Genomic DNA, 20,065 nt, shown 5'->3' on the forward strand with positions numbered 1-20,065 from the left:
TGAAACAAAAAATTACTGCAGCCAGAATAATGTACCCTTAATGTTTCAAAACTATGGATTATATGATCAAAATTAATAAATGTTTTGAATACAAAGGTTCTGTTACTTTTTGTCTCTTTGCCGCACTCTGTTGCCTGTTTGGTGTTAAAACTGGCAGTGGAACATTTTAAACCCAGATTAATTATCTACATGTTTGAGAAAAAGGTTTGGTTAAGTGCACGTTGCATGTTTCTGCAAAATGATTTCAAACGACAAAAGTCCGACAAAACCACGTGTCTTGTGTAGCCACTTCGTTGCGTTACTGCAGTTTTATTGCAGTTTGAAATGGCTCCACACACCGTGGTACAGATTTACTGCAACGAAACAAGAAAATGGCTAGTAGTAAGTGCACATAATGAGACTCTGGAGACTCCCGTAATATGCATGATGTTTTTGTCGTATTGTTTTGAATAGATATAAGCATAAACACTAGATTTTTTTATGCTGAAATTACATGACCACGCTTACGAACATGAACCTCTGAAGCGTGTGTTGTAAACACAGACACTTCTTACGCAATGTAAAATGACAGTTGTGCGGCACCATCGCTACACAGATAAATAAATAAATAAAAGTACAGTTCAGCAAAAACTTGAATTAAAACATGTAAAACCAATTAATAAGCCGGGAAATCTTCTATCACAACGCGGTGGTTCGCATGATAATGCGTAGAAACACCTCCCTATAACGGAAACAAACATTAATCTGAAGTACTCTCCTACCGGTGGCGAAGACTTGGGTTACCGGTGATTGGATTACATCAGCTATCCGAGTGAATTTTGACCGTGTTTCAGATAATTTATCATCCTTCCCTGTTATCTTTTGAGCATAAGTGCTGCAAAAGGCTGATCCAAAGCAGATGGCGTCTAAAACGTCTGAGAAAGAGACCGGCAAATCGTCGGAATCACGTACTCCACCCATCCCAAATGCGGTTATCGATAGATCCGATCAGGAGGGCAAGGAGAAACAGTGGGGCTACGATCTGTATCCGGAGCGCCGAGGCGAAAAGTATAAGCCCAGCTGGGGACGGGTACTGCTCGGAATAGAAGGCACTGAAAGTCTGGATAAGATCAAGTGTGAACGGAACGTTTACGCTTGTGTGAAGAAAAGTCCCATGGTAAAGTTGATGATGGGTGCGTTGAAAAGTTCGGGCTGGTGAGTAATGTAATCTTAGTAACATTTTACACAACTGATGTACGTTTGTTATTTCCACTCTTCCTTATTTGCTTTGCAGCGAAATTGATATCCGGCGACATATAGCGTGCGAAGTGTGCGACACATCGGTCAGTGGCGGTTATGATCCAGTGCTGAATCAGGTTGTTGTTTGTCAGAACATTGCACGAAACGAGGGAATCGTGCAGGGCGTCCTAACGCACGAAATGATCCATATGTTTGACTACTGTAACAACAATTTGGACTTTAAAAATATCGACCATTTAGCGTGCACGGAAATCCGTGCGGCCAACCTAACACACTGTTCGTTTCTGAGTGCTTGTACGCAGGGCGACGCTTCACCGTTCAAAATCAAACAGGCGCATGCGGTACGTTGTTATGTTGCTTAAATATGTTGCTGTGAGTTAATCTAATAACATTCTTATTTAATTGTATTTTAGGATTGTGTTAAAACCAAAGCCCTAAACTCAGTGTTGGCTGTGCGTAAGGTGAGTCCGGAAGAGGCAATCGCAGCGGTAGAGCGTGTGTTTCCCAAGTGCTATAACGATCTGGAACCTATCGGTCGTCGGATACGAAGAAATTCGAAGGATATGTACAAAGCCTACATGGAAGGTCCAATGTACGGGTACGACGTGGATTAACACGGTTTACGGATTGCTGTTACAATAAAAAGTAGTATAGTAGTGAATTAAGTTATTGTTAGTATGTATATTGCTAGGTTTATTACCATAATCCGAAGTTTTCAAATATCACCAGTCCAGTGTTTTGATATAGGGCTAGCATATTGTTGATGTTTTCCAAGCACACGCAGTGCGATACTGATCTGCTCCCTACTGACGACTGTTAGAAATCATCCGGACGACTGGTCGGCCATAAAGCTTCTCGTTGGAAGGCGCACTCCCTCGTTGTTTTCTATCATGATAGTTAACACTTACAAGTGGACCTTAATTGTAAAGCTTCTAAAATTTTTCCCCATCTTCGATACGTTCGTTGTCTTTTGCGTTGAAATCTGCTGCATTGTATCAAGGAAAAAAAAGAACATTATAGATTGAAATTGTAATGACAAGCAAGGGAAAGGGATTTATTTACAAACAAAACTAATTTTTGTGGGTTCTATGGAGAGGTTTAAAATTGAGCATCTTTAAATTGAATTTCTAAGAAACGACTGAAGATCTCCATAATATTTTATATGTTCGCAAAAGTTCTATCTGTGATTCATAATTCTAATATTGAATTTGACGATCAATCAACGATCAATATTAAATTTGAAGGAATAAATATATGAAATGAACTTAAAGTAGTACAGAATAGAGGATTAGTTAATCTTAACACAATAAAATGTACTCAAAAACACATTGATTTATTTAAAAAATAAAACATTGCGACAGAGAATAATATCTTCGTATCCAGTCCAGTTCCTCATAAGTTGTTGGATGTTATAGTGGTGGACGTTGGATTGTCGTCGTAATTGTAGTACTCTTCATCGATTGGATCCGTGTCTGAAATGAGGAGCAATTACATTAACCGAACGCAAACTTCTACAACACACTTCCTGGCCCCGTTTTTTACTTCCGAATATGATAGCGGCGATCATTTCACATAAAGCCGGTAAGTATTCGCACATTTCGAAAAACAGTTCAGAATAATTCCAAATTGAATGTTCGTTGTCGTGTTTGTTCAAGTAATACTTGTATACTTTATCAGAGCACTGAATGGAATGATTAGTGCCGACAAAGACTGCCAGGCATTTAACTGTTGTTCGCAAGCTGCTCGTAAAACATGACCAGTGTTGCGAAACAAATCGTTTCAGTGTGTGCCCCAATGTGCACCGGAAGCAATCATTCTAACATCTAAATGATAATATCGGGTAATTAATTCTGCAATTGTAATTATTATTTTAGAATCTCAAATTCGTTTTGGAGCTGACAAAAAAAGGGATGAAAAATCAACAACATTCAATTTTGACCATTTTAACGCTAAAAAGTTCAAGAGCGTGACCCCGAAAAGAATTGCGTGTCTATCTATAAGGTCTCACCTGTTCGTTATTTGATAGGGAGAGAATGTAGGTGAATACTTGTAGCTCTTTACATCATGACCTCATGACCATCCTAAGAATGTTTGCTGACCTGTTGCTATTTATGGCGTATAATCAAATTGCGTTACCAGCAGAGCTTCCGCTAGGACCACGCCACGTGTCTCAACAGCTGTGTCGGCAACAGGTGTGACCACGTGTATCGTAAAATAGCGTTACATGCCTAGCAACGCAAACGGGAGTTAGTAGTCATGGTTACCAAATATTTATTGAAATCGATCGGTTTTACCGGTGCTCATCAAAGAAAATCTCGGTAAGCTTTGGTTTTAGTTGCACGTTAACTGCCGCCGCGCACGGTGGCTTTCCGGAAGTTTGGGTATTAGTGATCGTTTGGTTTTTATATGGCTTTTTCCTATTGTTCTTGTTATGAAGTGAAAATAATATTATATTAAATGGTAAAATCGTGCAATTATTTCTTATACCTTTAAAACTTGAAGGTAAGTTTCTTCAGTTGATAGCAATAAGTAAACAATTCCCCATTTTGCTGACAATTTCCATATTACTTTAGCAGTATTGTAATTATAAATCGCTATCAAATAATGATATATACACATAAATGTATAGCAAATTTAACGAATCTAGGTTTCTAGTGGACTTTGCATCTTCAATGTACATCTCATACGTACTAATTACTTAAGAATCTCTTGTGCGTTAAATATTGACGATGATTTCTTCAAATAAGAAATACAGCTAAAGCAATTTCTTATTTCACTGTTGGAAAATTTTCACCAACGCCCAGTTGCTGTTTTAATATGAAACCACAGCAACGTGTTTATCGCCACGCTGTGCGGCGGTAATCCGTTGGTAACGATTCCTTGGCATTGATATATGGAGCACTAGATAGGCCTACTACTGTCAGTTGCCTGTCAGCTGTTCGTGCGCTGGTGAAAAAAACAGTACTAAAGGAAATAAAAGGGGAGAAGGGTCGCTGGGTTACGGAAAAACTCTGCCAATTCTCACCACATTTCTCCGGTTGGGGTCATTGCACAGAAGGGTATCGATTTATTTCGTGCAAAAATCTCGTATGATGAACTTCGTTTTTTGTTTGCTTTAGAGAACCAATGAAACCCAGCTCCGAACGGAGGGCATCGGCCCCGGTACGCAAGCGAGCACAAGATGGAGCACGACCCGGGGGAAGTTTGGAGACTCCCGGACCGTCCGGTTTGCTGCGCATTAACCGCCGAGCACATCCGGAACATAATACCAAGCAAATCTGGCGCGAACTAAACATGCCAACTGATTGTGACTTCCTGGGGCCGAATGTGTTTAGTCTGCCGGAGAGGTTATTGCGCCATAGCACCAAGATGCGCCCATCGCCGTTGGCACGCCCAAAACCGGATCGAAATGCGGATAAGAAGAGTAAGCCGTTGGTGGAACATAATTATATCACAAAATGTTAATTCTATGCCAACCTTCCCCCCTCTTTGCAGAGATTCGTTCATATACCGCATTGCGGAAGGATCGTGAAGATTTTCGCCGACGGTTGGTACGATTGATCGTGCGCAAGGAGCATGAAAGGGACGATCCGGAAAACACATTCCCGAATGTGGAGGAGCGTGAAATGTTGCGATATTATCACTACATTCGCCACGGCATCGATACCGTGCACGTATCGCCCATTGATAAGCGAGTTTTGCAGCGCGTGCTACGCTTGATACCGAAGAACTTGAGCCGCTGGAAGCAGGCATTGCGTGACATTATCGGGGAGATCAAGGAAGATTACTCGTTTGCGGTCAGGAAGGCGGTGGTTGATTTCGTTCTGGGCGACGCGATGACCAAGTATGCCCGAAAGGAAGAAATCACGCCGGGACGGTTGGAAATTAAGGAGCTGCGCCTCAAGTGGAAACACCGATACGATGAGAACCACGCCAAGATTAAGCGGAACCTGTTCTCGATCAATGCCTGTTCGGAGCAGATTCTGGAACTGTGGGATACAACGTTCAAAAAGATGTTGCTTGTGAACGTGGAAGAATTGGAAGCGAAGGGTGAAGCGTACGATTTGACGGAGTTTACGGTGAGTGATTTCGCTTGTCTAGGCACCTGGAGTTAAGGAGGAGTTCGTTAAACATTTTTCCCCGTTATGAGCAGTCCACGGTGAACCAACAGATAGAGGAAACTAGGCTAACGCTGTCGGATAAATGGTACGGTGCGATAAAGACGATATTCCAGAAAGGCATCAAGAAGAAACTCATCCCGGACGATTCAAAACCGAAGATGCTGAAGAAGTTCTTCAACTCGCTAGCAACACTCATGACAAGGCAGTTGCAGAATCTGTGCATTAGCAGCATTGAGTCGTACACTCATTACATCTGCGACGTTGGGGTAGATATTTGCTTCTTTAAAATCCCTTCTTAACCCCTATAAACGTTTCTCCCTTTGCTGTTTGCAGCGCACGAACCAAGGATTTCGATTAACGATTTTATTGGAAAATCAAGATACTCTATCGTTCATACCCAGTTTTCCTAGGTTTCAGATAGAGATATTGAAAATTATCGATAACATTGTTAAATCGGTAAAAAGCTTTCCCCGTATTGAGCGACAAATTTATCCCGACTTACCATGTCCACATGAAACGTTAAGGGTGAGTCTTAGAAGTGATCATTCTGGCTTTGTGAGCATCAAATATTTTGCCAACGCCATTTTCCTTTCCCACAGCCTGAAATACCACCCGAAGTGATTAATGTGTGCAAGGAGAAGATACACGACGTCCTCGAGGAGCAACGTATAGGGCCCGAGCTGCGCATGCAGGACTTCGACAACTATATGACCCTAATGAACGGTTCCGACATCGACGACATCGAACGGTTCATGGAGAAGCGGCCCAGCTTCGAGGAGTACTGCACGTACATACAGCGCTACAAAAAGATGGAACATGATGTGGCACGCGATATCTACGGTGTCGTGTCGATGGGCTTTTACGAGTTTCATCGCGAAGGGTTGATAGACACCCTCGAAGGTTTGGCCAAGTTTATGCAGCAAGAGCTGATTGCAAAAATGACAGCAGATCAGCAGAGCGGTGCCCACCAGCTGGCGATCGAGTATGAAGCGATCTCGACCAAGATTATCACGATACCGAAGGATACGGTCGAGCTAATGACGCTGAAAGCGTACGCGATCAAGATGGAAGAGACGACGATACCGGAGATGGAAGAGCGGCTCAAGAAGAATCTGCACCACTTGCTGTATCTTACCGACTACACCATATTTACGCCTCTGGAGATCAAGCAGAACAATAACACCTTCCAGTGGTACATGAAGATGCCCACAATCTTCCAAGATCACAAAAACATCATCGCCGAGAAGGTGATCGAGTATCAGGATGCGCTGAAGCGCCGCATCGAAAGCTTCCGGCGTGATTTGGAGCTCTTCTGGCAGCAGGTGAAGGAGTACGACTCTTGGGGTGACATCAAGAACTTGCAGAAATATAAGAAGAAGGCCACGGCACTGGACAACAAATTAGTTGCCGCGATGGATAAGATCGATCATATTAATGAAGAGGAGACGGCCTACGGCTGGGAACTTTCACAGTATCCGATCCGAAAGCAGTGTCACGATAAGCTGGCACCGTACAAACAGCTTTACGATGCCGGACAGGAGTTTATGGATAAGCACGACCTGTGGATGCACTCGCAGGTTGGTTCGCATGATCCCGAGCAGATCGACGATACGGTAGGATCGCTCTATCGGACGGTTTATAAGCTTGAGAAACATTTCTCCGATTCGTATCAAACGCAACGCTTGGCGCATGATGTGAGTATTAAAACAGGTCTGGTGTACTTGTGGACTTGATCGATGGGTTACTGATGTGTGTGTTCATGTTAAACATTTCAGATCAAAACCCGTATCGACCAGTTTAAGACGCATATGCCGATCGTGCAGACATTGGGCAACCCGGGCATGAAGGAGCGTCACTGGGAGCAGGTGTCTGAAATCATTGGCTTCCCGATACGCATATCCGCCGAGCTTACGCTGGAGCGTGTGATCGACTACGGACTGGACGACTACATACAGCGCTTCGAAACCATCTCCGAGAGTGCTACCAAGGAGAACAATCTGGAGAAGGCAATGATCAAGATGGTGAACGAGTGGAGTGATATGGCCTTCGTGGTACTGCCGTATCGTGATACTGGAACGTACATCCTATCCGCAATCGACGACATCCAGGTACTGCTGGACGATCACATCATCAAGACGCAAACGATGAAAAGCTCGTTGTACATTAAACCGTTCGAAAAGGACATAATGTGAGTATGTTGAACAGCATCTTGGAAAAAGGGTGCACAAACGATAGCCAAATAATCTGTATCCATGTCTCATAGTGCGTGGGAAAAGAAGCTGATGCTGTTGCAGGATATCCTCGATGATTGGCTGAAGGTGCAGGCGACCTGGATGTACTTGGAGCCGATCTTTTCGAGCCCGGACATTCAATCGCAGATGCCGGAAGAGGGTCGCCGGTTCAGTGCGGTCGACAAGATCTGGAAGGATCTGATGAAGTCGGTCCAGGCCGATACGAAGGTTTTGGTGGTGCTGGAAATAGACAAAATGTCGGAGAAACTGAAGAAATCCTACGGTCTGCTGGAGATCATCCAGAAGGGCCTGAACGAGTATCTGGAGAAGAAGCGGCTTTTCTTCCCCCGCTTTTTCTTCCTGTCGAACGACGAGCTACTCGAGATACTGTCGGAAACGAAAGATCCGACCCGTGTCCAACCGCACCTGAAGAAGTGCTTCGAGGGTATTGCATCCCTCAACTTCACCGATGCACTCGACATTACGGTTATGCGTTCGAGTGAGGGCGAAGAGGTGGATCTGATTGAGGAAGTGTCCACGGGCAAGGCGAAGGGCCAGGTGGAAAAGTGGTTGCTTGATCTGGAGCACTCGATGAAGAAGAGCATCCATCTGAAGGTTGGCAAATCGTACGAGGCGTACACGGAGACGGAACGCCACAAATGGGTACTGATGTGGCCGGGACAGTGTATACAGTGCATTTCGTGTGCATTCTGGACACTGGAGACTACGATGTGTTTTGACAGTGAAGAGCCACTGGAAGCGTTGGAGGAATATCTGGAAACGTGCAAAGTTCAGATCTCCTTCATCGTGGACTTGGTGCGTGGGAAGTTGGCGATGCAGAATCGTCTCACGCTGGGCGCACTGGTTGTATTGGATGTGCATGCGCGTGACGTACTGGTCGATATGATCGAAAAGAAAACGACCCAGGTGGATGACTTCAATTGGCTTGCACAACTTCGGTACTATTTCGAGGATCAAAATTTAGCCACCCGGATGATCAACTCAACTCTTATGTATGGCTATGAATATTTGGGCAACACGGCGCGTCTTGTCATTACGCCACTGACAGATCGCTGCTTCCGCACACTTTTCGGCGCGCTCCATCTGCATCTTGGAGGCGCTCCCGAGGGTCCCGCCGGTACCGGCAAAACTGAGACGACGAAAGATTTGGCTAAAGCCGTGGCGAAGCAGTGCGTCGTGTTCAACTGCTCCGACGGGTTGGACTACATAGCGTTGGGTAAATTTTTCAAAGGTCTTGCATCGTGCGGTGCATGGTCCTGTTTTGACGAGTTTAATCGTATCGATCTGGAGGTGCTATCGGTGGTAGCGCAACAAATTCTTACCATCCAGCGTGGCATCAACTCTGGCTCCCCGACGATGGTGTTCGAGGGCACGACGCTTAACCTCGACCCGAGCTGCGCAGTGTTCATTACGATGAATCCCGGGTACGCCGGTCGATCGGAGCTTCCGGACAATCTGAAAGCGCTGTTCCGTTCGGTAGCCATGATGGTGCCGGACTATGTGTTGATCTCGGAGATTGAGCTGTACGCGTACGGTTTTCTGAACGCGAAGCCCCTCGCAGTGAAGATCGTCGCCACGTATCGGCTATGCTCGGAGCAGCTGAGCTCGCAACCTCACTACGATTATGGTATGCGGGCGGTTAAATCGGTACTGAAGGCGGCCGGTGCCCTGAAGCTACGCTACCCGGACGAATCGGAAGACATATTGGTGTTGCGTTCGATCAAGGATGTAAATTTGGCAAAATTCCTCAACCAAGATGTGCCACTGTTCCAGGGCATCATATCGGATCTGTTCCCGGGTGTAGTGCTTCCGAAGCCGGACTACGCAGTGTTCGATGCCGCCGTGCAGAAGGCTTGCGAGAAGAACAACAAGCAGTTCACGCCGTTCTTCCTAGAGAAGGTGCAGCAGCTGTACGAGATGATCGTGGTGCGACACGGGCTGATGATCGTTGGGCCACCGCTGGGCGGGAAAACGACCGCCTATCGTATTCTTGCCGAAGCGTTGGCCACCATTGAGGAGCTGGGCGAGATGGGTGAGCACCGGGCACAGTACACTGTGATGAACCCGAAGGCCATAACGATGGGTCAACTGTATGGGCAGTTTGATCCTGTTTCGCACGAATGGAGCGATGGCATATTGGCGGTAAGCTACCGGCACTACGCGCAGAGTACCAGCACGGATCGCAAGTGGCTGATTTTTGATGGTCCAGTTGATGCGATCTGGATCGAGAACATGAACACAGTGCTGGACGATAACAAGAAGCTGTGTCTGATGTCGGGCGAAATCATACAGCTATCGTCGACGACGAACTTGATCTTTGAGGTGATGGACCTGGATGCGGCCTCGCCGGCTACGGTGTCCCGCTGTGGTATGATCTACATGGAACCGTCCTCGTTGGGATGGGAGCCGGTGCTGGAGTCGTGGAAGAACACGCTACCACCGGCACTGCACTCGATGAACAAGCAGGTCATCACGCAAATGTTTCACCGCTTCTGCCCACTGTTGCTGTGGTTTGTGCGCAGAGGTGGCGGCTTGCGGGAGATGATGCCGACGAGCGATTCGAACCTGGTCTTGTCCGTGATGCATCTGTTCGATTGCTTCATGGACGATTATCGGAACGAGGCGTACATGAAGGCCGTCTCGGAGGTGGACGTGCGGGCACAGCTAGAGGGTGTGTTCTTCTTTTCCTGCATTTGGGCTATTGGCGGCCCGCTCGAGACCGACAGTCGGGCCAAATTTAGCGAGCTCTTCCGCGCACTGACCGAGAAAGTGTTTCCACCGGAGCTGAACGAGAAGTTCCGCATACCGGAGCATCTGCAGGTGCAGCCACTGTCGAAGCCATTCATCTTCCAGATCCCGAAAGGCGGCACCGTGTTCGACTACCGATTCACCAAGGAGGGTAAGGGTAAATGGCGCCCGTGGGCCGAGGAGATCAGCCAGAGTACCAGCATCCAGCGGGACGTGCCGGTGAATCAAGTGATCGTGCCGACGATCGAAACGATACGCATCGGCGCACTGCTGGAGCTGCTGGTGCAGCACGGCAAGTGTCTGCTGCTCGTCGGTCCCACGGGCACTGGGAAGAGCGTCTACACGATCGACTTCCTGCTGAAGCGCAACGATACTAACATCTTCAAGCCGCTCTTGATCAGCTTCTCGGCGCAAACCACCGCCAACCAGGTGCAGGACATCATCATGTCCAAGCTGGACAAACGCCGCAAGGGAGTGTTTGGTCCACCGCTCGGCAAGAAGTGTGTCGTGTTCATCGACGACGTGTCGATGCCGCTGAAGGAAGCGTACGGTGCGCAGCCACCGATAGAGATTGTGCGCATGTGGCTGGATCACTGTCTGTGGTACGATCGGAAGGACGTAACGGCGATGAAGCTGGTCGATCTGCAGTTGATGTGTGCGATGGGACCGCCAAGCACGGGCAACACGGTATCGCCCCGGTTCTCCCAGCACTTCAACGCGATCGCGATGGACGAGTTCGACGATCAGACACTGATCGGTATCTTCAGCAAGATAGTGCTGTGGCATCTAGATACACGGGGTTTCTCGAAAGAGTTTGACCCGTGCATCGACGAGATCGTCCTATCGACACTCCAGATTTATCGTCAAGCGCGCGCCATCCTGCTACCGACGCCGGCCAAATGCCATTATCTGTTCAACTTGCGCGACTTTTCGCGCGTTATACAGGGCGTGCTGTTATCCGTGCCGGAAGGGACGGAAACGCTCAACAGTATGCGGCGCCTGTGGGCGCACGAGATACTGCGTGTGTACGGTGATCGGCTGGTGGACGACGGTGACCGCGAGTGGTTGTTCGAGGAACTTTGCACCGTCATCCGGGAGTACATGAAGGAGGACCCGAAAGATCTGTTCGATCGATTCGTGGAAGGCAACGAGCTCACGGAAACATCACTGCGTGCGCTGATGTTCTGTGACTTCACCAATCCGAAAGCGGACACCAAACTCTACCTGGAGGTGATGGATATCGAAGAGCTGAGCTTCGTTGTGGAGTCCTACATGGTGGAGTACAACAACATGTCCAAGAAGCCGATGTCGCTAGTGCTGTTCCGGTTTGCGATTGAGCATCTGTCGCGGATCTGTCGGATCATTAAGCAACCGCGAAGCCACGCACTGCTCGTTGGTGTGGGAGGTTCGGGCCGACAGTCACTAGCCCGTATAGCGTCCCACATTTGCTCGTATGAGCTCTATCAGGTGGAAATATCCCGCCAGTACGGTATGGCCGAGTGGCGTGAAGATATGAAGAACCTGCTGAAGAAAGTGTGCGGTGCCGATCAGCACATCTGCTTCCTGTTTACGGACACGCAGATTAAGGAGGAAGGTTTCCTGGAGGATATTAACAACTTGCTCAACTCCGGCGAGATTCCCAACCTGTTTACCAACGAGGAAAAGTCGGAGATCATCGAGAAGATGCGCCAAATGGATCGCCAAAAGGAGAAGAGTCAGCAAACTGATGGTAGTTTGGTGGCATTATTCAACCTTTTTGTAACAGTAAGCTGTCTGGTTCTAAGTTCTAATTCTTGAAGTTCTGTTTTGATGGTGACATCTCACTGATAAGATTTTGTCTTCCATTCCTCACAGATTATACGAGATCAGCTGCATATAGTACTGTCGATGTCACCGATCGGCGATGCGTTCAGGAATAGGGTTCGAAAGTTTCCTTCAGTAGTGAACTGCTGTACCATTGACTGGTTCCAGCCGTGGCCGAAGGACGCACTGACGGCAGTGGCGACAAAGTTTTTGTCGACGGTTGAAATGACGGACATGGAGCGCCAGTGCTGTATCGATATGTGCATGGAGTTTCACACCAGCACCCAGCAGCTCTCAGACGAGTTTCTGTTGCGCTTGAAGCGGTACAATTACGTCACCCCAACATCATACCTGGAGATGATCCATACCTTCAAGACTTTGCTTGACAAGAAGCGCACGTAAGTAGTGATCGAATCTCGTCCAGTAAGCACGCATTTACTTCTGTTTGCTTTCATATATTGCAGTGAGGTGTTGACAGGTAAGAATCGCTATCTGACGGGTCTGAAGCAACTGGAATCGGCTGCTCTACAGATCGGTGTGATGCAGGAACAGCTCGAAGCCGTCCAGCCGCAGATGAAGATCGCTGCCGAAACAGTTGCCCAGCAGATGGCTAAGGTGCAGGCCGATAGTGAGGTGGCAGCTGAGCAAAAGCAGATGGTTGAAAAGGATGAAGCGGCCGCACAGGAGCAGGCGGCTGCTGCCAACGCCATAAAGGAGGTGTGCGATGCGAAGCTGGCTGATGCGATGCCTATCTTGGACGCTGCCATGGAAGCCCTGAACACACTAACGCCGGCGGATATTACGATCGTAAAAACGATGAAAAGCCCACCGATAGGGGTGAAGGTCGTGATGGAGGCGGTGTGCATATTGAAGGATCTGAAGCCAGACCGAGTGCAGAACCCGTCCGGTATGGGCATGGTGGAAGACTACTGGGGTCCGTCGAAGCGAGTGCTGGGCGACATAAAGTTCATGGATGGTTTGCTAAACTTCGAGAAGGATGATATTCCGCCGAAGGTGATACAGAAGCTGGAGGAGCGTGTCTTCACCAACGAAAACTTTGATCCGGAAAAGGTGAAGGCGGCGTCAACGGCTGCGGAAGGATTGTGCAAATGGGTCATAGCGATTGCAAAGTACGATAAGGTAGCAAAGGAGATTGCACCGAAGAAGGCAGCATTGGCCGAAGCTCAAGCGAGTTATAATGTAGGTTCTTGGCTACTCTTTGTCGGTTGTCTAACTACACCACATTGGCATCTCTTACCAACTACTGTTTATTATTCCTGCTAGTCCGCAATGACGATACTGAATGCAAAGCTGGAGCAACTACGTATCGTCGAAGAGAATCTTGCCGATCTACAACGCAAGCTGGACGAACAGATTGCTCAACACGCAAAGCTGCAAGCGAATGTGGAGCTGTGCATGAAGAAGCTGGAACGCGCCACGGAGATCATTACCGGTCTGGGCGGTGAGAAAGACCGCTGGCAGACGACGGCAGAAGCTCTGGCACTTGTCTACGACACGCTCACCGGTGACGTGCTGATTGCATCTGGTATCGTTGCGTACTTGGGACCCTTCACGATGCAGTTCCGGGCCCAACAGATCGCACAGTGGATCGAACGGTGTACGGATCGTGGAATCATCTGTTCCCAGGACTTTCAGCTCGTCAATGTACTGGGAAACCCGGTGGATATTCGGGCGTGGAATATCTTCGGTTTGCCCAGTGATGCGTTTTCGGTGGAGAGTGCTATCATCATTCAGTAAGAATTGATCGGGAGCTTTGGGAATATTTAGAGAAGAGTGATCATGTTTTTGTTTCTGGTAAGATTCGACATGTGAAGTGTAATGTGAGCTCTTTTCCCTCTTTTTAGCAACGCTCGACGCTGGCCTCTGATGATCGATCCTCAAGGGCAGGCCAACAAATGGGTACGCAATATGGAGAAAGCGAACCGCATTTGTATAATACGGCTCTCACAGCCTGACTATACACGCGTACTGGAGAACGCCATACAGTTTGGTCTACCAGTGCTACTGGAGAACGTCGGCGAAGAGATCGAACCAATGCTGGAACCGATTCTGTTGAAACAAATCTTCCGACAGGGGGGAACAATGTGCATCAAGCTGGGCGACTCAATCATCGAGTACAATGATTCGTTCAAGTTTTACATCACGACAAAACTCCGTAGTCCCCATTACTTGCCGGAAATAGCGGTGAAGGTGACGCTGCTGAACTTCATGATCACCCAGACCGGACTGCAGGACCAGCTGTTGTCGATAACGGTGGCTCGCGAACGGCCCGAACTCGAGACGGAAAAGAACGCATTGATCGTGCAAGGGGCGGAGAACAAGCGGCAGCTGCAGGAGATCGAAGACAAGATCCTGCAGGTCCTCTCGTCCGAGGGTAACATTCTCGAGGATGAAACCGCTGTATCGGTCCTAAGCTCGTCGAAAACGCTGGCCAACGAGATCAACGAGAAGCAAATCGTTGCCGAGGGGACCGAACGTCAGATCGATGCGGCCCGTCTGCAGTACACGCCGATAGCGGCCCACTCGACGGTGCTGTTCTTCACGATTGCCGACTTGGCCTGCATCGATCCGATGTATCAGTACAGCCTGAACTGGTTCGTAAACCTCTTTACCGCGGCTATCGACAATACCGAGAAGGTGGATGAGGTGCCAGCCCGCTTGGAGGATCTTAGGACCTACTTTACGTACAGCCTTTACGAGAATATCTGCCGCAGCCTGTTTGAGAAGGACAAAATACTGTTCTCGCTACTGTTGGCCACCAACCTGCAGCGGGACGCCGGCCAGCTCGGGTCGCCCGAGCTGATGTTTTTGCTTACCGGCGGTGTGGGCTTGGACAATCCCGAGCCCAACCCGGCCCCCGGTTGGCTGCCGGACAAAAACTGGGATGAGATCTGCCGGTTGACGGTGTCGTTTGAAGAATTCGGCCCGCTGAAGGACCATGTGGTTCAGAATCTGGAGAACTGGAAGCGGTACTTTGACGACGATACACCGCACGAAGCGTCCATTCCGGAGCCATGGCATTCGACGCTGTCAGCGTTCCAGAAGCTGCTGGTACTTCGATGCTTTCGGGCGGATAAGTTGGTACCCGCGATCGAGTTATATGTGGCAGGTAGGTGTACAGCTAGCCTACAGGATATCGGACATTTGATTACTGTAGACTGACCGTTTGCAATCAATTCCAGAAACAATGGAACCGAAATACGTGGAACCTCCGGCCTTCAATTTGGCTGCATCGTACGAGGAATCGAACTGTTGTGTGCCGTTGATCTTCGTGCTGACACCGGGTACCGATCCGACGGCCACGCTGATAAAATTTGCCGACGCCCAGGGTCTGGGGGCAAATCGGCTCTTCTCACTTTCGCTCGGCCAGGGTCAGGGTCCGATCGCAACCAAAATGATCGACGAAGGTACCAAGTTCGGCAATTGGGTTCTGCTGCAAAACTGTCATCTCGCCCAAAGCTGGATGCCGACGCTCGAGAAGATCTGCGAAAGCTTCCAGCCGGACACAACGCATCCCGACTTCCGGCTCTGGCTAACCTCCTACCCGACGGAACACTTCCCGGTGGTGGTGCTGCAAAACGGAATCAAGATTACCAACGAACCACCGAAGGGTTTGCGCATGAACGTGTCGCGCTCGTTCATGAGCGATCCAATCTCGAACGTCGAATGGTTCGAGGCGTGCAAACAATCGGCCAACTTCAAGAAGCTCCTGTTCAGTCTGTGCTTCTTCCACGGCATCGTGCAGGAGCGACGCCAGTTTGGTCCGATCGGTTGGAACATACCGTACGAGTTTAACGAGACCGATCTGTGCATCAGTTTGACGCAGTTGCGAATGTTTTTGGACGAGTACGAGGAGGTACCGTATGTCGCACTGCGCTACCTGACCGGAGAGTGCAACTACGGTGGCCGGGTGACGGACGATTGGGATCGTCGGTGTTTGAATACGATTCTCGCAAAGTTCTACACGGCGGACGTGCTGGAGAACGAGAGTTACATATTTGACGAGGCGGGACTGTATCCGGTGCCGGAGCTGAAGGAGCACGAAGAGTTTGTCGCGTTTATACGAGACCTGCCGATTATTGCACGTCCCGGTGTTTTTGGACTTCACGAGAACGCGGACATTATCAAGGATCAAAAGGAAACGGACACTTTGCTGGCCAATACGCTCAAAACACAGGTATGTCGGTTGTATGCTGTAGTACATCTGTAGTCAGTAACGTCCATTTCTTATCTGATGCAAACTTCAGGATCGTACGGTAAGTATGTCAGGTATTCTTCTGGTTAATTCCCACAGTACCTCACTGATTAGTAAGTATGGGTGAAATAAATTTAAACCACCTTGACTGCCCCACAGTGGAACTTTAAAAGAATTCACAATTAAATGTTAAGTAACTTTATTATCTGAATTTAATGCTACATTCCCAAACTACCCACCGTTAGGATTTGCTGCAAATGAAGGTAATGTATAATTGAGGTTAAATTACTTCAAACTGGTTCAGAAACTTTTAAGGAAAAATCGATTATATTTTATTCCACTAATTGGCTAAATACCCATTGGATTCCATCATTCATTTGACAATGGTAGATTCTTGAGGATCTCAAGGTTTGTAAAAAATTGGAAATTATTTGTCTTTTTTGTTTAAGTTTCTTCAAATTATGGTAATTAATTTTTGGTTTTCTAAAACATTAACGTAACGTGAGAGCAGTGTTTTAATTGAGTATGTTATTCTCGCACAGAACACATCGACCGGTGTGTTCAAGGAAACTCCTGCCGAGCTTGTGATTCGCGTATCGTCGGACATCTTGAAGCGTCTCCCGCCAGAGTTCGATCGTGACGCCGCACTGGAGAAGTATCCGACCGACTATCATCAGGTAATTCGGCATCTCTTCAGCTAATGTCATATACACAATACGCTCCCTTTCTCATCTGCAGAGCATGAATACGGTACTGGTGCAGGAAATGGTACGGTTTAACAACCTACTCATCTGCATCCGGGGCAGCCTCCAGACGGCTCGCAAAGCCATGCAGGGTCTGGTCGCCATGTCACCAACCGTGGAAGAGGTGGTTAGCGCGATACTGGTCGGCAAAATCCCATCCGTATGGGCAAAGCGTTCCTACCCGAGCCTGAAACCGCTCGGCTCGTACATTGTGGACTTTATCGCACGGTTAGAATTCCTGCAACAGTGGTACGACGACGGCCCGCCAGCAACATTCTGGGTGTCGGGCTTTTTCTTCACGCAGGCATTTTTGACCGGCGCACAGCAAAACTTTGCCCGCAAGTACGTCATACCGATTGATCTGCTGGTGTTCGATAATGAAGTGTTGCCGGGAACGGACATCACGGAACCGCCGGAAGATGGAGTGTACGTGTACGGGTTGTTTTTGGAAGGCACCAGATGGGATAGGGAAAAAGGCTATCTGCAGGAGTCTATACCACGCGTTCTGTTTGATACGGTGCCATACGTGAGTACTGCATAAGATGGTAAGGTTTTCCTGCCGCTAAGTTGATTCTTGTTCTTTTAGATACTGCTGAAACCGATGAAGAAAGATGATTTTGTTGCGCGGCACACGTACCGCTGTCCGGTTTACAAGACGGCCGAAAGGCGCGGTACGCTTTCCACGACGGGCCACAGTACGAACTTTGTCATAGCGTTGTTGCTGAACTGCGATCCCAATGTGAATCCGGACCATTGGGTCATGCGTGGTGCGGCTATGCTTTGTCAGCTTAGTCACTAACCGGTTTCCTCGCACTAACGGAAGCAGAAGCGTGAAGTATAAAATAGGCTTCCAATGCTTTTTTGCCCCTTCCCGCGATCAATGACGTAACGGGGTTTTCATCGCATGAGGGTTTTTTTTCAGAATCACAAGTCATTTAGTATGCAAATTAAAACATGATAGTATGATATGCGATAGATATTAAAATCTCGTATTTGGACAGCATATTTAAAAACTTTTTTACGTCTGAAATATACAAAATAATCCAATTTCCCATGCGTAGAATAGGTAGTTGGAAGCTATCAGAGGGTATGGGTATTCAGATCCTACCATACTTGCAAGAACAAGAAAAATTGATTTAAAAAATTGTGAGCGATTTTGTGTATGACTAGTAACATAAAAATCGAATCAGTTGAAGCACTATTATTAAAGTGAATATAATATTTTTTTATTCATGCTTAAAACCATAACATACATTAGGGTTGTGCACCGGTTAATACCGAAGGAAGGAATAATATACGATAATATGCAGTATAATACGATAAAATATGCTTTGCAAACATAGATGGCAGACGGTAGTGAATAAGTCATAGTTTAGGGTAGGTAACAACGAATACGAAATACCTTAAACATGCCTCAATTCGATTCTCTTCTTGCTAACAACGTAAAATCGTTGTGTCAGATTCACCGGTTCCTGTTCATTCCTGTGCATTATAACACATCCACACTGATTTGGGTTATTTCGTTTCTTTTTGCTGTTGTGTGGGTTAATTAAATTTCTCACCTGAGGTTCTCGTTTACAAATGTTTGGCATACTTTGCACCGTGAAAAACTGTTTAACTTTGTCTGATTTTGCTTAGCTGTGCTGTGTTGTTTACGTTTACGAGATTTAAAAATCTGGCACTGAGTGATCCATCTTGCCCCGCAACCAGGAGGTGGACAGTTTCTTGATCATCACGTCGTAGATCATCTTTGGTACGATCGTGAGCGTGATGACCTGCTCGGACGCACTGATCAGTTGGCCGATTTCCTTGTCCTTCATGGCGATCACGTTCTGGCCGTTCACCTCCAGCAGCTGCTGATCTACCAGCAGTCCGTTCCGTGCCGCCGACGAATCCTTCACGATGGCCGTGATGGTACCGTTGTTGAACTGGAAACCGAAGCTACCGGACGAATCCTTGTGCAGCGTAATAGCACGCTCGAAGGGCCTACGGATAGCACCGGGGGATGCTTTCAATTAACTAACATGCCAAAACGTAAACGAATCATTAAGAATCCCACTTACCGATCGCGCACCACCACGGAAATGTTATTCTTGTCACTTTTCTTCAGCAGCTTGTGCACGTCATCGTTCGAGAAGCTTGCCACCAGCGTACCGTTGATCTGCAGTATCTGATCACCGAAACGCAGCCCGGCCAGTGCGGCCGGACTATTTTTCACGACCACGCTCACAAAAATTCCCTTATTGATCGCTTGCACCCGAAGGCCAACTTTCTTGTCCGCGCCCTTACACATTATAAGCTGTGGGAGGTGTGTATTAATAGTGTGAAATGAGAAAACGAGTTTAGCAACGTATTACACGTAACTTCGCAATTCTGCTTACCTCACGTATGCCATTAGTCACTTGACCACGCTGCAGCCCGGTAAAGTGGCCGGTAACGGGTGCGACCATGTTAGCATTGTTCACGATAGCAACGGCAGATTGCTGCGATACGATGGCATTCGAGGCGTGTGGCATGTACTGTGGAAGGTTCGCTTGGATCATCTCCTTCGAAAGCTCCAGACCCATGTACTCGTACAGGTCTGGATACATCAAGGCACCGCCCGTCGGGGGGTTCGAAGGTTTCTCCGTTGATTTCTCGAAACTGGGATACAGACCATAGCCATCCACCGCGGCAGGTGCTGACGGTGGGTTCGGCTGGTACTGCTGCTGTTGTTGTGCCACGGCTGTAGCGATGGCCGTATTCTGCGACTGTACCATCTTATCGACCATCATATCTTCAAGCGACGGATAGAGCGACATTGTGGATGCTGCAATGAAGTACCGTGAAGCGTTCAGTGGAGAAGAAAACGATCCAAATGAAATACCCAGCTACTGATAACGGTGGGTTTACAACAAACGCGAGCTTTTGATAAGGTTAATGCAAGTACTGAGATGAATCAAG

General features: G+C 47.8%; 3 protein-coding genes across 4 annotated transcripts; 2 read left to right on the forward strand and 1 right to left on the reverse strand.

The window, feature by feature from the left end:
* The first annotated feature begins 898 nt into the window (after nucleotides 1–898).
* LOC128714174 (mitochondrial inner membrane protease ATP23 homolog) lies at nucleotides 899–1,853 on the forward strand. The gene is made up of 3 exons (XM_053809050.1): nucleotides 899–1,194; nucleotides 1,274–1,580; nucleotides 1,653–1,853. Exons 1-3 carry the CDS (start codon nucleotides 899–901, stop codon nucleotides 1,851–1,853), a joined length of 804 nt encoding a protein of 267 aa, XP_053665025.1.
* A 2,512-nt stretch (nucleotides 1,854–4,365) lies between these two features.
* On the forward strand, nucleotides 4,366–17,921 carry LOC128710856 (dynein axonemal heavy chain 7). 2 transcript variants are annotated; one of them, XM_053805711.1, is made up of 18 exons: nucleotides 4,366–4,663; nucleotides 4,735–5,318; nucleotides 5,393–5,626; nucleotides 5,694–5,885; nucleotides 5,960–7,054; nucleotides 7,136–7,548; nucleotides 7,624–12,124; nucleotides 12,215–12,561; nucleotides 12,628–13,363; nucleotides 13,448–13,917; nucleotides 14,029–15,293; nucleotides 15,367–16,361; nucleotides 16,432–16,440; nucleotides 16,625–16,642; nucleotides 16,770–16,787; nucleotides 16,922–17,056; nucleotides 17,118–17,648; nucleotides 17,709–17,921. In XM_053805711.1, exons 1-18 carry the CDS (start codon nucleotides 4,366–4,368, stop codon nucleotides 17,919–17,921), a joined length of 12,054 nt encoding a protein of 4,017 aa, XP_053661686.1. The 2 variants fall into 2 exon arrangements, with proteins under 2 accessions (XP_053661686.1, XP_053661687.1); XM_053805712.1 differs by lacking the exons at nucleotides 16,432–16,440; nucleotides 16,625–16,642; nucleotides 16,770–16,787.
* Nucleotides 17,922–18,789: 868 nt separating this feature from the next.
* Nucleotides 18,790–19,923, reverse strand: LOC128713710 (syntenin-1-like). The gene is made up of 3 exons (XM_053808573.1): nucleotides 19,504–19,923; nucleotides 19,186–19,421; nucleotides 18,790–19,108 (listed from the first exon to the last, which is right to left on the reverse strand). The coding sequence occupies exons 1-3, from the start codon at nucleotides 19,921–19,923 to the stop codon at nucleotides 18,790–18,792; spliced, it is 975 nt and encodes a 324-aa protein (XP_053664548.1).
* Nucleotides 19,924–20,065: the final 142 nt, after the last annotated feature.

The sequence above is a fragment of the Anopheles marshallii genome, chromosome 3 (assembly GCF_943734725.1).
Source record: "Anopheles marshallii chromosome 3, idAnoMarsDA_429_01, whole genome shotgun sequence".
Taxonomy (NCBI): Eukaryota; Metazoa; Arthropoda; class Insecta; order Diptera; family Culicidae; genus Anopheles; species Anopheles marshallii.